At 47.5% G+C, this 16153-nt stretch overlaps 2 protein-coding genes across 44 annotated transcripts in view; one reads left to right on the top strand and one right to left on the bottom strand.

Annotated features, from left to right (window-relative positions):
* Positions 1-16153, bottom strand: part of S100A1 (S100 calcium binding protein A1) — a 1186348-nt gene that overhangs the window by 162557 nt on the left and 1007638 nt on the right. The window contains exon 1 of one of the 43 annotated variants that reach the window (XM_050753969.1): positions 15617-15620. The exons of 38 other annotated variants lie outside the window; for them this stretch is intronic. The gene's annotated coding sequence lies outside the window, so the exon portion shown is untranslated. Of the gene's footprint in view, positions 1-1477; positions 1482-4419; positions 4424-6051; positions 6056-9404; positions 9409-15616; positions 15621-16153 lie in introns of those variants that run through there. 4 more of the 43 variants (XM_050753922.1, XM_050753931.1, XM_050753996.1 and 1 more) reach the window with 4 other exon arrangements.
* On the top strand, positions 11440-13073 carry LOC126935008 (protein S100-A7). Its single transcript, XM_050756033.1, has 2 exons — positions 11440-11933; positions 12847-13073. Exons 1-2 carry the CDS (start codon positions 11793-11795, stop codon positions 13009-13011), a joined length of 306 nt encoding a protein of 101 aa, XP_050611990.1. The 5' UTR covers positions 11440-11792; the 3' UTR covers positions 13012-13073.

Below are 16153 nucleotides of genomic sequence, written 5' to 3'. Positions count from 1 at the left end.
GATTTGGGTTATACCATTAGGAAAATCATTAAGATCTGTCAAGGTGATAACGAAGGGTGAGGAGAATTTAGAGTGCATAGAAGAAGAGGGAGAGGAGTGCCAGCTACATCTCTGAGACCAGCTACAGTGATGCACGGTAATTCACTCACTAGTCTCTGTCTTCTGAGTTATGCTTTAGGGAAAGAGTCCCATGGTAACCATGGAGGAGCTCTTCCCTAGCCAATGTGGAAAAGCAGATCTGTGATGGACAAGAAGTGGACTACAGAGGTTATAAAAATATGCCTGCTACAGGGCTCTCCTGCTACAGGTAACAGAGTGGATTGACAATCCCAGCAGCTGCCCCTCTAAGTCCACCAAAACTTTTGCACTTGGGCCACACTTCCTGTTGGGCTTCTCTCAGGCAATGACTGAGCGTGGCAGGAATACCAAGGCGGGCCTGTTACTGAAAGATGTGGGGGTCCTCCATGGATGACTGGCTTGGGGACTCCCCACACGCATGACCAACCCTTTCTTGGAACTATGCTGTAGTCTGAGACTCTTCCTACCCAATTCTCCTTCCTCTTGGGTCTCTTCTCAGGTGTCAGGTTTGTATTGAAGTCTGAAGACTTTCCCTGACTTCTCTTGCTATCTTCTTCCTCCCCAGTCATCCCTTCCCAGATGTTTCCTCCAATGACATTTTTGCATGCCTAATCTTGGCCTCTTCTTGGAGGATCCAAACTAATCCCAAGTGGCATATATATATAGTTGCCATTATTTGGTCAAAAACTGGGATTTGAGGGACAAGAAAAAGGTCCTATACCTTTAAGTATCTCACCTCCAGCTTGTTACTGAAATTCCCCTATTAGACTATTTCTTTTGGATTGGGGTCACAGTGAACCACTCACTCTCATTTTCCAGTGTTATTCTATTCAGCATTGGCTTTTCCATGCCTGGTGTCATCGGAGTCAAGTGATTGCTAAGATAAATTGCCCAAAGTCCTGGCTCACCACTTCCAACTCCCACCTGCTTTGCCTCTCATGAATGGCCTCTCACGGCCATTCCAGTTGTATCCTTTGTGCGTCCAAGAGACTTCAATCTTCATTGACAAGATTCAAAGACAAGTCTTCTCTTTCCCTTCCCTCAGCTAAGACCTGTGATTAGCAAGTGCTTGCCTTTAGGGAAGTGCTTTCTAGCTTCTACTTCTACTTCTAACAGCTTGCCATCTGCAGGCGCTCCAGGTATGCTGGGCAGGCTAATGGAGAGGAAGGACCTGGGACAAATAGAAATGAAATGTTCAGGTTAAGATAAAAGATTGTGGAGACCAATATTCTTTTGAAGTCTCATGGAAGTTGCCCTTAGAAACAGTAGTTGACAAAATATTTCATATTCAGACCCTTTAAAAGGTGCTAGACTCTCAGTTAATCTATTCAGAATTGTAGGGGCCTGGAAGGAAAAGGTCTAGCTGTGTTAATAGAGATTTTTTACACATGTGAATTTTCCCCCACAAAGGACAAAGCTTGCAGGGCCATTTCAACATGTGACAAAGAAACATATTTTTGGGGTAAAATATTTTGATTTTCTTTCTTGCCTTGTAATGTTATACGGGAGTCAGGATGGAAAGTAAGTCATGATATACAGGGTTAAATAAAACCCATCTGATGAGAATTTATGGTTTGTAGGGCTTGTCTCCCCAGATCCCTTAGATAGGAATTTGGGCAAGATAAAAAAAAAATCAGAATTGAGTCTTCAGAAGTTTACCCACAATTGACCCTTGAAGCACTCCCGACCCCAAGTCTGCTCCCACCAAGGGTTTTAGACAACTCAAGGATTGGAAAGACCTCAAGAAGGATAATATTCAATTGTTAGCTAAGAGGGCAGTGGCGTGGAGGTGAAGAGAATCAAGCAATTATCTTAAAAATTAAAGAAATGTAGTATGGTACTCAAGACAATGAACCAGGTTATACTGATTAAATATTGAGGCTCCTTTTGGGATTTTTGCAGTTCTCACTAGCCTATTTATACTTTTTTCTTTACAGACCTTTTTAATCTTTCTTTTTCTTTTTCTTTTTTTTTTTTTTTTTCTTTTTTTTTTTTTTTTTTTTTTGAGATGGAGTCTCACTCTGTCTCCCAGGCTGGCGTGCAATGGCGCGATCTCAGCTCACTGCAACCTCCGCCTCCTGGGTTCAAGTGATTCTCCTGCTTCAGCCTCCCAAGTGGCTGGGATTACAGGTGCCCGCCACCATGCCCGGCTAATTTTTGTGTTTTTAGTAGAGACAGGGTTTTGCCATGTTGGCCAGGCTGGTCTCAAACTCCTGACCTCAGGTGATCCACACGCCTCAGCCTGTGTCATGGGCCATGGCCACTCATATTTGGCTCAGAATAAATAACAGGGATCCACCCTTGGGGAGAGCAGGAGAAGGGCCCCATGGTTAGAGGAAAGAGCTGGAACAGAGGTGCTCAGGGGGAGCCTGTCTGGGCTGATGGAGGGGCAGAAAGAAGGGCTGGAGTGGTGTAAATGGAGTTCAGAGAGACAGGAGATGAGGTATGAGGGGCAGGCAGAGGACAAGCAAAATTTGAACTTTAAGCAGGATGGGAAACCACTGAAAGGTTTTTAGTAAGGGATACACCATGTTCATGGACTGAAACACTCTGCTATTGTAAAGCTGTCAGTTCTCCCAAACACAACCTATAGATTCAGTGCAATCCCAATTCCAAAGTCCTTGCTGGAATTGACGAGTTAACTCTAAAAAGTATACGGAAAGGCCAAGAATACCCAGGACAATCATGAAAAAGATGGAAGGATCTACAGTACTAGACGTGAAGATTTATCACAATAGCTCTGGTAACAGATACTGCCGGGCTGGTTCAAGGACAGTCAAATAGATCAACAGAACTAAACAGAGGCCTGAGAAAAAGACACACACGTGTAGTATATTTATTCTGTGACAAAAGTGGCACTGCTGAGCACGAGCTTTTCGATACATTTTATGGGATCACTTGGATGCTCATTCTCATGAAACTAGACCTCACAAGCAGACAAAACGACAATTCCAAGTGGATTGTAGGTCTAACTGTGGAAAGCAAAGTTATAAAGCCTCAATAGCATATGCAAAGATATTCAAGCCCTCAGTCTTGAAGATTTACTTCTATATTTTCTTCTAAGAGTTTGTTTTAGCTCTTATGTGTAGGGCTGTGACCCATTTTGAGTTAATTTGTGTGTACGAAGGAAGGAAGGGGTACGGCTTCATTATTTTGCATGTGGCTGCCCACTTGTCTCAGCACCATTTGTTGAAGACTATTCTTTCTCCATTGAATGGGCTTGGCGGGCTTGTTGAAAATCAATTGGCTGTGAACGTGAAGGCGGAGGACACTTTCTTACGAACTCTTAGCTTCACCTATGTAAAGATATCTTCTCTCTGTTCTGCCTTCTCTCAAAATCTGACATGACTCTTGCTCAAAACAAGCTTTGTTTCCTGAGTTCTGTGGCCTTGTCTCATGTGGAACAATCACGTCCCATTAACCCACTCCCCAAGCCCACTCCACGTCCACCCTGTGGGCCACGGCCTTGCCCTTTCCCAGCTGCTTTATCATCTGCTTTTTCAATGAGGGCTATTTTTAAAACATTTCCCCAATTCTTAAATATTTTTTGAGTGATTGATTCTAGATAGCTACATTATATGGAATTCCTGAACCATTCTGGCTCACAACACTTCTGACATAAAATTTGTGGGGGTTGTATTTCTTTTTTTTTAAATCTCCACACCAACTAGTTCTCCAACTCTCTGAACACCAACAGGATATCCTGCAACTCCATTCTGACCCTAACTACCCAGAGTTAGCACAGACCCCACAAGGTGAAGGCTCAGCCCCACAACACTGCCCCCACTTCAGATGCCAATCGCAGCACCTGATCTCCCATACTTCTGACTGACTGGCTAAAATTGGAGGTTCCTAAAAAACCCTCCTCAGGTTGGATAATCTGCTACAAGAGTTCACAGGACTCAAGGAGGCACTTTACCCATGATTACTGGTTTGTTACAAAGAATACAACTTAGGAAAAGCCACGTGGAAGAGACACCGAGGGTATGAGGGGCAGCACGGAGCTCCCAGGCCCACCCAGGCGCCCAGCCTTCCGGCACCCCACCCGCTCAGCAGTCCGACAGCTCTCTGAGCCCCATTGTTTGGGGTTTCTATGGCAGTCACTTTATTTCAGCATGGTTGATTAAACAATTGGCCACTGGTGATTGAAGTCCTTCCCCAGCCGCTCTCTGGAGGCCCAGCCTGGGGCTGAAAGCTCCCGCCCTCCAATCACATGGTTGCTTCCTCTGGCAACCAGCCCCATCCTGAAGCTGTCTAGGGGTCCACCAAGAGTCACCTCATTAGCACACACTCAGTATGGCTGGAAGGGGATTGTTATGAGTAACAAAAGACGCTCCCTCACCCCTGTCATTCAGGAGATTCCAGAGGTTTCAGACGCTCAGCGTCAGGAACAGGGACAAAGACCAAATGTCCATTTCGTATCATCACAGGGATTCCATGTGTACAGGCATCAAGATTTACTTAACCCACCATTACTAAAAATTCAATTATCTTAATTTGTTCCCTACCAACTCGATTAACAATTGCATCCCCAGTATATGATTTTGTGAAGTGCCCTCTGGTAGGCATTGGAGAGAGAAAAGAATACAAATTAATTAAGAAAAGCCCTCTGCCTTTCAGAAGCTTTTGGTGAAGATCTCTTTTTTTTAAAGGTGCAAGATTGGTGCCCGACGTGGGACTCACAACTCGAGGAAGGGCAGAAACCGCGAAGGACCCAGCTACGTGATACTGCCTCCCTCAGCAACCAGGGCGAGGTGGGTGCTCGGTAGCGCCACCATGTGGAAGTTTGGGAAACAGAAAACCAAGTCTCTGCACTCAGGGCCAGAGTTTCATCCTGGGCCTCTGACTGGGGCCAACTGTAACAGGAACAGCCCTAACTGTAAGTCAAAATTGTAAAGTCCCCCTTGGCCAGAGAACCTTCCTGCAGTGGCCTCCACTGCTTTCTCCAGCTTGCCAGTTTTAACCTACAGGGCCCAGCCTCTTAAACTTGGGTGAGGTGAGGAATGATCATGGCCAACGTGAAATTTGGTTGAACAGATACATTTCTCGGGGTACACAAGGGTCACTTCCCAGCACTGTCTGTGTGTGTGGCCTCCGAGAAAGCAACCTCCTTTATCAGGCGAACAGAATTCACACTAAATCCTCCCAGCAAACCCATTCTAGACGGGATGGTGGGTGTTAGTCCAAACTGCACCATTTTGTAAGCCCCCTGCCATTTTGCGGAGCCTCGTCAGAGTGAAACATTCCATGCGGATTCGGGCCGTGGGAAACATCCTGCCTAACCACCTGACCACAAGGCACAAGAGCACCCTTATCATACCCTGCCGGGCAAAGGCCCAACTGAGGGAACATCCCTATCGTATCGTGCGGGGCAAAGGTCCAAGGAACAGCCTATCACATCCGCGGGAAAAAGGTCCAAACCACCCGATCGTAGGAACATCTTACCAATATCCTCCCGGCGAGCAAGCCATACTGCCCAGACCCCCACCTAGACCTATAAATTACCCCAGCCTGTAAGCGGCAGGGCGTCTGGCATTAAGCTGGTCCCCCACCTCCTCAGGTCTTGTGCTGGACAGAAAACCTGCCTTGCCATAGAGCCGCCGACTCTCTCTGTGTCTTTCTTTAACCTTTGCCTTCCCTTCAAAACCTAACAGGGGGACCACAGGCTCTGGGCTGCAGCTGGGTGTCCTCTTCCTCCAGTGTGGATGGATCCTCCAGTGTGGGTGGCTCACAGCAGAACTGAGTCCGAATAATCTCTTCTGAACACCATGGAACTCTCTCTGTCCCGCTCTCCCAACTGCTGCTCGAGTCTAGAGATGCAGCCGGCCAACACCACCCAGAAGGACCCCAAACAGAACAGCTGGCTGTCTCGGAACATTCCTGTGGCTCCCTCTGCCCTGTCCCTCTCACCGTGGCTCCTGGAAGTGCTCTATGGCCTATTGAAAGGGCGCCCCGACAAAATTCCCCTGGCTCCCCCACCTGAAAAGTGATTTCCCCTGTTCTGAATTCCCACACACTTTATCTGAACCTTTCTGAAGACACCTGCCTCACTTGCTAGTTCTGCCAATGTGTATGGAGTTCTCTGCACTGGAGGGTGGGGGCACAATATAAGTCATGGCCAGGTGGCAGCAAACATAGTGTATGTGCAGCCAGGGCTGTCACTGAGATGCGCAGGGACATGGAGATGATGGCTCTGCCTGGAGAAGGCTTCACAGAGAAAGTGACCACTGAACTGCCTGGGGACCTGGGGCTTCCTGGCTCTGTCCCGCTCCACTCTCTCAACACCCAGTGGTTTATTGGAGTTCTCTCCTGGGACCAGAGCATTGCTCAAAGCCCGGTCCACATCCATTCCATCTCCCTGCCACCCCAACATCCGCACACCCAGAACCGAGTCAGCACTCATAGCATAAGTGAATGGATAAAATACAGCAAACAGAACAAATTGTTTTCTGTCCTCTTCCCTCAGCAACTTGAGATCTTCCATAGATCCAGAAGGATGTTGCCCCTACCTCAGACTGGGGAGAGGGGAGCTCCCCCAAAAGAAGGAAGAGATGAAGATATCAACCAGCCAGATTCCTGTTCAGGACCAGCCTGTTGTGAGCTCTCCTGGGGGATCAGCAGTGGCTGGGAGGTTGTGTGTGATGGGGCGGGGCAGGTTTATGGAGAGTGTTTGTTCCAGACATGACACAGGGGAAGGGCTCACAGGGTTCAACCTGATTAGCAAGTGCAAAAGATAAGGCCCCTATTAAAGCTAATTTGCTGAGATTTTCATTTTAGCAAAAACAAATGATCAGTTTTTTGGATGTCTCAAGTATGTTTGAAATTTATGTGTATTCTCTATGGTTGGGCACGAATTTATGAATGTATGTGTGTGTAAATAAATTTAAGTGTGTTGTTCAAATAGTTTATATCAGGAATCATCAAATTATGGTCTTCAAGCCAGATAAAGCTGGCCACCTATTTCTGGAGGTTAGTGTTTATTGGACACATCTGCGGGGCCTTGTGTCCGGGGCTGCTTCTGGGCTGTAGCAGTATCTGCCGGTCCTGCTCTGTACCATTACTGGTGTTTTGTTATCTGACGACTCTGTTGAGTTTCTGGGCAGAATCTGCCAAAACCTGCCAAGTGATATAAGTTTGTCAGTTTCCATTAATTTCTTTCAGTGTTTGCTTTATATTATTCAAAATTATGTTCTTGTGTGTATAAGGTTAGGACTATTATTGCTGGGCCTGGTAGCTCACACCTGTAATCCCAGCACTTTGGGAGGCTGAGGCAGGTGGATCAACTGAGGTCAGAAGTTCGAGACTAGCCTGGCCAACATGATGACACTCCCTGTCTTTACCAAAAATACAAAAATTAGCTGCATGTGGTGGCGTGGGCCTGTAATCCCAGCTACTCTGGAGGCTGAGGCAGGAGAATCCTTGAACCCAGGAGGAGGAGGTTGCAGTGAGCCAAGATGATACCATAGCACTCTAGTCTGGGTAACAAGAGTGAAAATCTGTCTCAAAAAAAAAACAAAAAAAAAAAAAAAAAAAAAAAAAAAGGATAAGACTATTATATCTTGGTCACTTGCACACTAATCTATAAGAAATATTCTTCTTTTTCATTTAATCCATTTTCTTAGAATTCTTTGTTGTCTTGTATTAATATTGTTGTCCCTCATTCCTTTTGTATTGCTTTTCCTCTGGTCCTTTTTTCTAAACAGTGATGATACATAACTCAAAATGAATCATAGACCTAAATGCAAAACACAATATTACAAAATTCCTAGATGGTAGCATAAGAGGAAATTTGATCATCTTGGTTTTGGTGATGACTTTTTAGATGCAACACCAAGGCACAATCCATAAAAAAGAATTTGTAAGCTGGACTTCTTGAAAATTAAACATTTCTGCTTTGTGAAAGATATTGTCAAGAGAATGAAAAGACAAGCTAAAGACTGGGAGAAAATGTTTACAAAAGAAATATCAGACAAAGGAGTGTTATCCAAAACATACAAAGAACTCTTAAAACTCAACAATAAGAACACAAACCAACCAATTAGAAAATGAGCCAAAGACCTGAACAGACATCTCATCAAAGAAGACACAGCAGGTGACAAATAAGCATATCAGAAGATGCTCCACATCGTAAGTCCTCAAGAAAATGCAAATTAAAACAACAATGAGATACCAGTAAACACTTATGAGAATGGCCAAAATTTGGAACACTGACAACACCAAATGCTGAAGAAGGATGTGGAGCAACTGGAACTCTCATTCATTGACAGCAGGAACACAAAATAATACAGCCACTTTGAAAGACAGTTTGGTGCTTTCTTAAAAAACTAAACATACTCTTACCATAGGATCCAGAAATCACACTCCTTGGGATTTACCCAAAAGAATTGCAAACTTATGTCCACACAAAAACCTGCATACAAATGTATATGAATATATCGCACAGTGGTGAAGTCCAGGTTTTTAATGTAGCCATCCTAAATAGCAAGCATTGTACCCACCAAGAAATGTCTCATCCTTCACCCACCACCTGACCTCCTGCAATTCGCAGTCTCCAGTGTCTATGATTCTACTCTCTACCTCCATCTGTATGCGTGATGTAGCTCCCACTCACATGTGAAGGTGCACAGTATTTGACTTTCTGTTTCTGAGTAATTTCACTTAAAATAATAGCCTCCAGTTCCATCCATGTTGCTGTGAAAGGCATGATTTCATTCTTTATTCATAGCTGAGTAGTATTCCACTGTGTGTGTGTGTGTCTGTGTGTGTGTATCTTTTGCCACTAAAAGTAATATTGCCATCATATGGGGAAGTGGGAGAGGGAGAAACAGGCCCCCCTGGTTACATAAGTACTGATGGAGAAGGAAGTTGAAGAAATATGATGGGTGGAGAAAATAGGTCCCACCTAGGGAGACATCACATCAGCTCTATGGAGCCCCAGAGTGCTTAAGGGGCTGGCACTAAATGAACCTGGAGCTCTCTTGTACCCTAAAAGGAACACTGGAAGGGGTTAGCAGAAAATGTCCATGTCAGTGATTCATCATCTCCCTTTCCTCACCATGCCCCAGGGACTCCCATGCCTTCCCAATCCTCTTGCCCCTACCTGGGTCAGCCTTTCCACAGCAGGGTAGGGCACATTATAGCCAAAGGCACAGCTCCCAACTCCTACACAGGCTGTTTTGCATAGGAGGAGGAAAAACGCTGAAGACTTTCTGGGAAGTTAGTGCCATGGGGCAGGAAAGAACTTTTCCCACTCCCTGCCTCCAGGCTCATTCCACGGGGGGTCTCTCCGCCACCCAACCTAGATAGTGGGACCCTGACCCCAGTCCCCCCACCTGAGTCCAGGGCTTCTGTGAGGGGCTGACCAATGGTTAGCAATGAAGTAACCTTGCTTCCCTCACTGGACTCTGACTTCCCATAGGGCAGCCCCTGATGTGACCCAAGACCTATAGCACAGGGCACACGAGTAAGGATTTGATTTTGCCTCTTCTGTGTTCGTATGATGATTTGCTATGTTTACCAGCTGAGTAAACTTGGGAACATCTCAACTTCTCCTTTCCTAAAATAGAGATTGCAGCACCTGCCTCTTAGGACTATGAGGGTTGAGGAGGATGCAGGAGCAGCAGGTATCTTGATGTCTGGACATTAGAATGCTCAGTACGTGGTGGGGTCGTAGAACAGGCTGTCACAACAATTGTGTGGAAGGACTGAGAGAGGGAACAAACAAGACCATGCTACCTTCAGGAGTCTGAAACTCCATCCTCTTTGGGTCCAGAGGCCCAGTGCTCTTTTCTCCCATTTCCTGACTTGCTACTATACATGCACTGCCTGTCTTACCCTCAAATCAAGGTTGAGCCAGGGAAGTCCCCAGGTGAGGTGTCTGGGGTGGGGTGGGACCTGGTGACCTGGCTCCCTGGTCAGAAACCCTGAGCACAGCCTCCTGGGTGTGTCCCACCCACCTGATGTAGGGCAAGGCTCCAAGAAACAGATGACAGAGGTGGCCCGAGGCCTCCCAGCCCCTGGGAAGAGCCAGGCTGAGCCTTATAAAGGGACTGCTCTTTTTCCAAACACACACATCTCACTCATCCTGCTCCTCGTGTCGCTTCCCAGCTCTGGTAAGTCTCACCTACGTCTTTGCGTTTTCTAGAAGTGCCCAGTGCCCAGTGCCCAGTCTGCTGTGCTGCCTCTAGGAAGGGAAAGGGCTGTGGACGAAGACTCAGGAGCCTGGGTCTAGGCCAGCTCTGCCATTAGCTGGGCTGTGTGACCTTCACTTGACACCAAAGCCCACATCTGTACAACCAGGTGGCTGAACTAGACCTGTCCGTTGCTCCTTTGGGATCTCCTGAGACAACTCCTGTGGAAATGCCCCAGTGGGACCTGAGCACAGGACCTTCCCTGTCTTCTTCCTCCCTGGATTCATCCACCTGTTGGGGTCCCAGTTGTTGAATCCCCTCCCCAGCTCTGCCCCCACAGAGGGTGGAGGGCTAAGGATCCCCTGTGAATGCTTTGGAGGCTCTCCAAACCCCAAGGCCTGGGACCCCGACACAGCATAGCCCTGGCCAGATGGCTTGCCCTTACCTGGGTAAGGTATTGAGCAGCCAAAGCTCCCTCACTCCCTACCACAACCTGCAAATTCTCAGGCACCCTCTGGGCACAGGGCTTGGCATCTAGCTTTGGCCTCAGAATCAAAAAAGCTTTGGGTGGCTCCTCTTAGTCAGTTGCCAGCATGGAGCTTTCTCCTGCGTTGAGAGGAGTTGGGGGTTTATTGTCAGACACCCACACACGTTAGCCAAGGTCCTTTTCTGGTTCTTTGGAAAGTGTGGGAAGTGAGAGCTGCACTGTCCTATTTTTCAGGCTTGGGGTGCAGGCCAGCCCAGACTGACCACCGGCTGGACAATTTGCTTTGGGAAGTCAGACCTTCTTATTTAAACAGGGTCAAGCCTTGGTGATTCCGAGGGTGCAGATAATTCCCAAGAGCAGACATGAAGCGACAACCACCTCACTCCCATCCCATCCAGCAGCTTAAGAACCAAGGGGTTATGTCTGTTCCTTGTAACAGAGGCCATTCCAGTTTCTCATTCCCAGGGGAATGCAGGAAGGGCCCCCCTGTGCTCAGGACAGGGCTGTGTTTCCTGTTCACACTCACGTCCATCCTCACATGTGCACCTGGAGCCTGCATACACCATGTCATTTAGGGCTTGCACTGGAGTCAAGGTGGGGCCCATGGTGTCTGGTTCCTGAAGCAGCCCAGGAGGGTCGGAGACCAGATCACCAAGGCTATTGTCCTGCCCCCGTGACTCTCACCCCAGCTGTGAAGCTGGAGGAGATGGATTTCGTGCTGTTTTAAGAGTGGGGTCTGCCATGTGCTGGCCGAGACTGGAGGGGTCCCAGCTCAGTTTTTCCATGTGTTGCTGGGCCTCTGACTCTCCCTGCTTCTCCCTCTCCAAAGCTCTGCCCACAGCTGGACTTCCGCCATCCACCTGCATCTCCTCTTGGCCCTGGCCAGGGTGGGCCAGGTGTCAGACTTGGTCCTACCCTCTCATTTTTGAGCAACTTATCCCATCACATTTTTAAAAATCGAGTTCCTTCTGTTCCATCTTAGGGCTGTTTTTCCTCTGTCCTCAGCCCTCCTTCAACACCCCCACATAGAGACCCTAACTTAAATGAAGGGAAAAAAATGATTGTCTTTATTTCCTGAAGCCTTTCTGAAAGCCAAGATGAGCAACACTCAAGCTGAGACGTCCATAATAGGCATGATCGACATGTTTCACAAATACACCAGACGTGATGACAAGATTGACAAGCCAAGCCTGCTGACGATGATGAAGGAGAACTTCCCCAACTTCCTCAGTGCCTGTGTGAGTCGGAGTTTAGCTTCTCAATGTTGGTTGGACGCTGGCATGGCTGAGGATATATTTTACTATGTGTCTTTGGACGGGTCACCCTCATCCTCTGATTAAAACATTTCCCATTTGCAAATTTATTGCTTGGATCATATGGGAATCTAAGGATGATAGGCAAAAAAGTATGAAAATGGGAAAGAGTTATACAGATATAAATGAGGTTATGAGATGGTCAGCAAAGTGTGCAGCTTGAGGGCGGTGCACAGTCCCCTCCCAGTGCTCACTGACCCCCTCTCTGTGAGACTAAACTGACATGCTCAGGTCCTGCTTCCCTAAGGCCCCACATCAACATCCTTGAGATCAATGAGAAAGAACTAGAAGTTCCATTGCTAGTAGAAATCAATAGCCCTCTTTGCAATAAACAAGACTCATTAGCAAATCTGAAAAAAACTGTGGGCTACTAGGTACCAAAGGGTCTAGACGACCAAAAGCAGGGAACCCAGAAGACGTGTTTGGTGGAAAAAGAGAAGAAAGGAGAGGAGGTCAGAGAAAGAAGAGAACAAAGCATGAGGGCCAATTTGGGGGCCCTGGGTTAGAACTAAGGTAGCCAGTGCTCTTAAAGGTTGGGGACAGGTGAGAGTGAGGCTGGGACAGGGGACTGCTCTCCCCAAGGTCACTAAACAGAGCGCCTCGGGACAGGACCTGCCTCCCATCTGAGGTTTGAGACAAAAAGTCTCCCTAGAGAACTCCAGGGATAACATTCACATCCTCACCCCAACTTCACCCACTTGCCCGGCACTCCCAGCCCCGCCATGACACCTGTGCAGATCTAGGCATTTGTCTCTGTCTCTGCCTCCTCCTCTCCACTCCCAGCCCAAAACTTGTTTGTGATTGAATTTTTCTTGTTTGTACGTTTTTCTCTTCACAGGACAAAAAGGGCATACATTACCTGACCAATGTCTTTGAGAGAAAGGACAAGAATGAGGATAAGAAGATTGATTTTTCTGAGTTTCTGTCCTTGCTGGGAGACATAGCCACAGACTACCACAAGCAAAGCCACGGAGGGGCGCCCTGTTCTGGGGGAAGCCAGTGATCCAGCCCCACCAAGGGGCCTCCAGAGACCCCAGGAACAATAAAGTGTCTCCTCCCACCAGACACTTGCCTTATTTCCTTCTTCTCTTTGGTGACCTACATTGTCAAAACTGCCAATTCCAGGCTAACTTTGTTGGAGAATCCCCACCACCCCCATCCAGTGGGTCACCCAGGAGTAATGTCCCACCACCAATGTTCTCCCTGTGGCCTCCAGCAGCACTGAACTGCCTCTCACACAGGTCCTGGCGTCGGCCTCTGCCCCACTCCCTAAATGCAGCCACCACAGCAGGTTACAGGTGGAAGCTGGTAGAAGGCCTCTGCGAGGTCACAGCAATGCCCCTCCTTGTCAAGGCATGGACCAGGTCATTCAGATGTATTTAGATACTGCACTGAGAAGGAGCTAGCATCTCTCAGTGTGCTCCTGCCCTCCTGCTCCCACCCCAGCTGTTCTCCAGGGCTTGGGGAAACAGAAACCACTCACATAGGGATTCCTGGATGGGATCAGGCTCAGGGCCCATGTGACTACGAATGGGAGGCTCAGTAGTTCCCTGAGGATGGGCTCCCTTGTCCTGTGGTCTGGGCTTCAGGGGCTGTGTCCTCTCCCTGTGCTGTGTGCTTGAGTGCATGTGCCTATGTGGGTGGCCCTGTGGAAGTGAGAGGGAGTCACCTTGAAGCTGAGCTGTCCTCCATGATGGTTTGCTAAATGCCAGGAGTGGATTTCTGGTGATGAATGAATATTCCAGATTTTGAGGAGCTCAAAGTAGTTCCGGAGTCCAAATAAGGAGTCTGGCCAGAATAAGGCAGCACCATGGAAATGCCCTAAGGACTGACACAGAAAGCTTATGCTGATTGTGATGAGAAAGTGCAGCGCCTCTATCTGGCGGGTAATGAGTAGTTTGTTATTGGTAGTCTACTCCAGGCCAGTCACTGTACTATGGGCTGAGGATGCAGAAACAAGCAGGACACAGTGCTGTCCTAGCAGAGCGCTGGTGGGTCTCTCCATACAGGCCACAACACAGGGCTAATGTTCACCCAGTGCCACTTCCAGGCCATGTTCTGTGCAGCCGCTCTTAGTATTCCTCCTTCTCTCTTACGACCCTGGTCAGTCTGCTGCTAACCTGTCAGTCAGGCAAACATTTTTCTTGGAGGAATCAGGCAACCATCTCAAAAATTCTCTTTCCATCCAACCAGCAGAAGTGTGTAGGATGGGTTATTTGCTCTTGTGAATGACTGCTGCACTCCACACTCACACCTTTCTTCACAGACAAGCATCTCCTCTCCTCATCAGGAATCTTCCTTCCTGAACATACTCTGCACCTCACCAGCATTCAGGACTGATCTGCAGTTTTCACCTCCAAATCCCAATGTCTGACCATTAGGTTTCTTCTCTCTCCTTCTCCCCCTTTCTCATTCTTATTCCACCTGTTCTTGGAACTCACAGAGACCTGCAGTCCCTGGGATTCCATTTTCTCTTCCCAGCCCCCTGCTGCCTTCTCTGTGCAGCCTGCCCCCCATCATCCACCCCAGAATTGCTCTCTTTCCTCTCTTAGCTCTGTTGCCCACTTTCCTTGGGCCACACCTTCCCTGCAGATCTCCAGCCTAGAACCATCTTCCCCATTTTCCTCCTCTCTCCTCCGCCAGGACTGCTGGTCACTGCTCAGAACCGTCATGCCAGGGTCCCAAGGGTGGGTGCCTGACTTCCTGTCTGCCCAGCACTCTCTGAATCCCTCCTGTTCACCCAGCTGCTGTTATTCCAAGTATGCGCAACATACCGCCCATCAGTATATCTCAGTATTTCATGCCTCTATACCAATCTTTCAAATGCTGCCTCTGCCAGAAATGTCTTTTAATACTTCATCTGTCTCATTCACATTACATTTCAAGATTGAGCTTGTTGTCAATGTCTCTTAGACATTTAGAGGGTGACCCACCATCCCTTCCCCCCAAATTAATGATCTCTGCCTCATTTGCGCCTCCCTCACTCTGACCCCGCTCCTACCATAGTGGCTGCATTACCTCAGATTCCCCTCGTGTCTTTCCATCCAAACTTGGAATCATGGGTGGAAAACACTGTTACCTCAGATCTCCTGGTTAGCCAGCACATAGCAGTACTGGATCCCAGCTCATAATAAGTACTCTATATGATTTTTTATTATAAAATACTTTTGTGCAAATTCTGGTCAATACCACTTCATGTAAACAGCAGTGCAAAATCTAAAAACTTCCAGCTTGGGAGGCAGCCTGTGCAGCTTAGGAGAGGACTCCAGAATGTGGAACCCAGAATCTGGAACTAGGCCAAAAAGAATAATGCAAATGACTGAAGAGCTTGACTGAAGCCTTGATCTCCGAAAAGAAGAGAGGGTCTCCCTGGGGTGGAATTGCTGGACCTTCAAGTCCATTTCTAAAGTCCAGAAGGCAACCGGCCATCCCTAATGGGGGCCTGCCTTCCCTTTATATTTATTTATTGATTTATTATTATACTTTAAGTTCTAGGGTACATGTGCACAGCGTGCAGGTTTGTTACATATGTATACATGTGCCAAGTTGGTATGCTGCACTCATTAATTCATCATTTACATTCGGTATATCTCCTAATGCTATCCCTTCCCCCTACCCCAACCCCACGACAGGCCCCGGTGTGTGATGTTCCCCTTCCTGTGTCCAAGTGTTCTCATTGTTCAGTTCCCACCTATGAGTGAGAACATGTGGTGTTTGGTTTTCTGTTCTTGCGATAGTTTGCTGAGAATGATGGTTTCCAGCTGCATCCATGTCCCTACAAAGGACATTAACTCATCCTTTTTTATGGCTGCATAGTATTCCATGGTGTATATGTGCCACATTTTCTTAATCCAGTCTGTCACTGATGGAGTTTTGGGTTGGTTCCAAGTCTTTGCTATTGTGAATAGTGCCACAATAAACATACGTGTGCATGTGTCTTTATAGCAGCATGATTTATAATCCTTTGGGTGTATACCCAGTAATGGGATGGCTGGGTCAAATGGTATTTCTAGTTCCAGATCCTTGAGGAATCGCCACACTGTCTTGCACAATGGTTGAACTAGTTTACAGTCCCACCAACAGCGTAAAACTGCTCCTATTTCTCCACATCCTCTCCAGTAGCTGTTGTTTCCTGACTTTTTAAA

Source organism: Macaca thibetana, chromosome 1 (assembly GCF_024542745.1).
Source record: "Macaca thibetana thibetana isolate TM-01 chromosome 1, ASM2454274v1, whole genome shotgun sequence".
In the NCBI taxonomy this organism is placed as follows: domain Eukaryota; kingdom Metazoa; phylum Chordata; class Mammalia; order Primates; family Cercopithecidae; genus Macaca; species Macaca thibetana.
The sequence above is the reverse complement of the archived record's forward strand: the minus strand, read 5'-3'. Positions and strand labels throughout refer to the sequence as shown.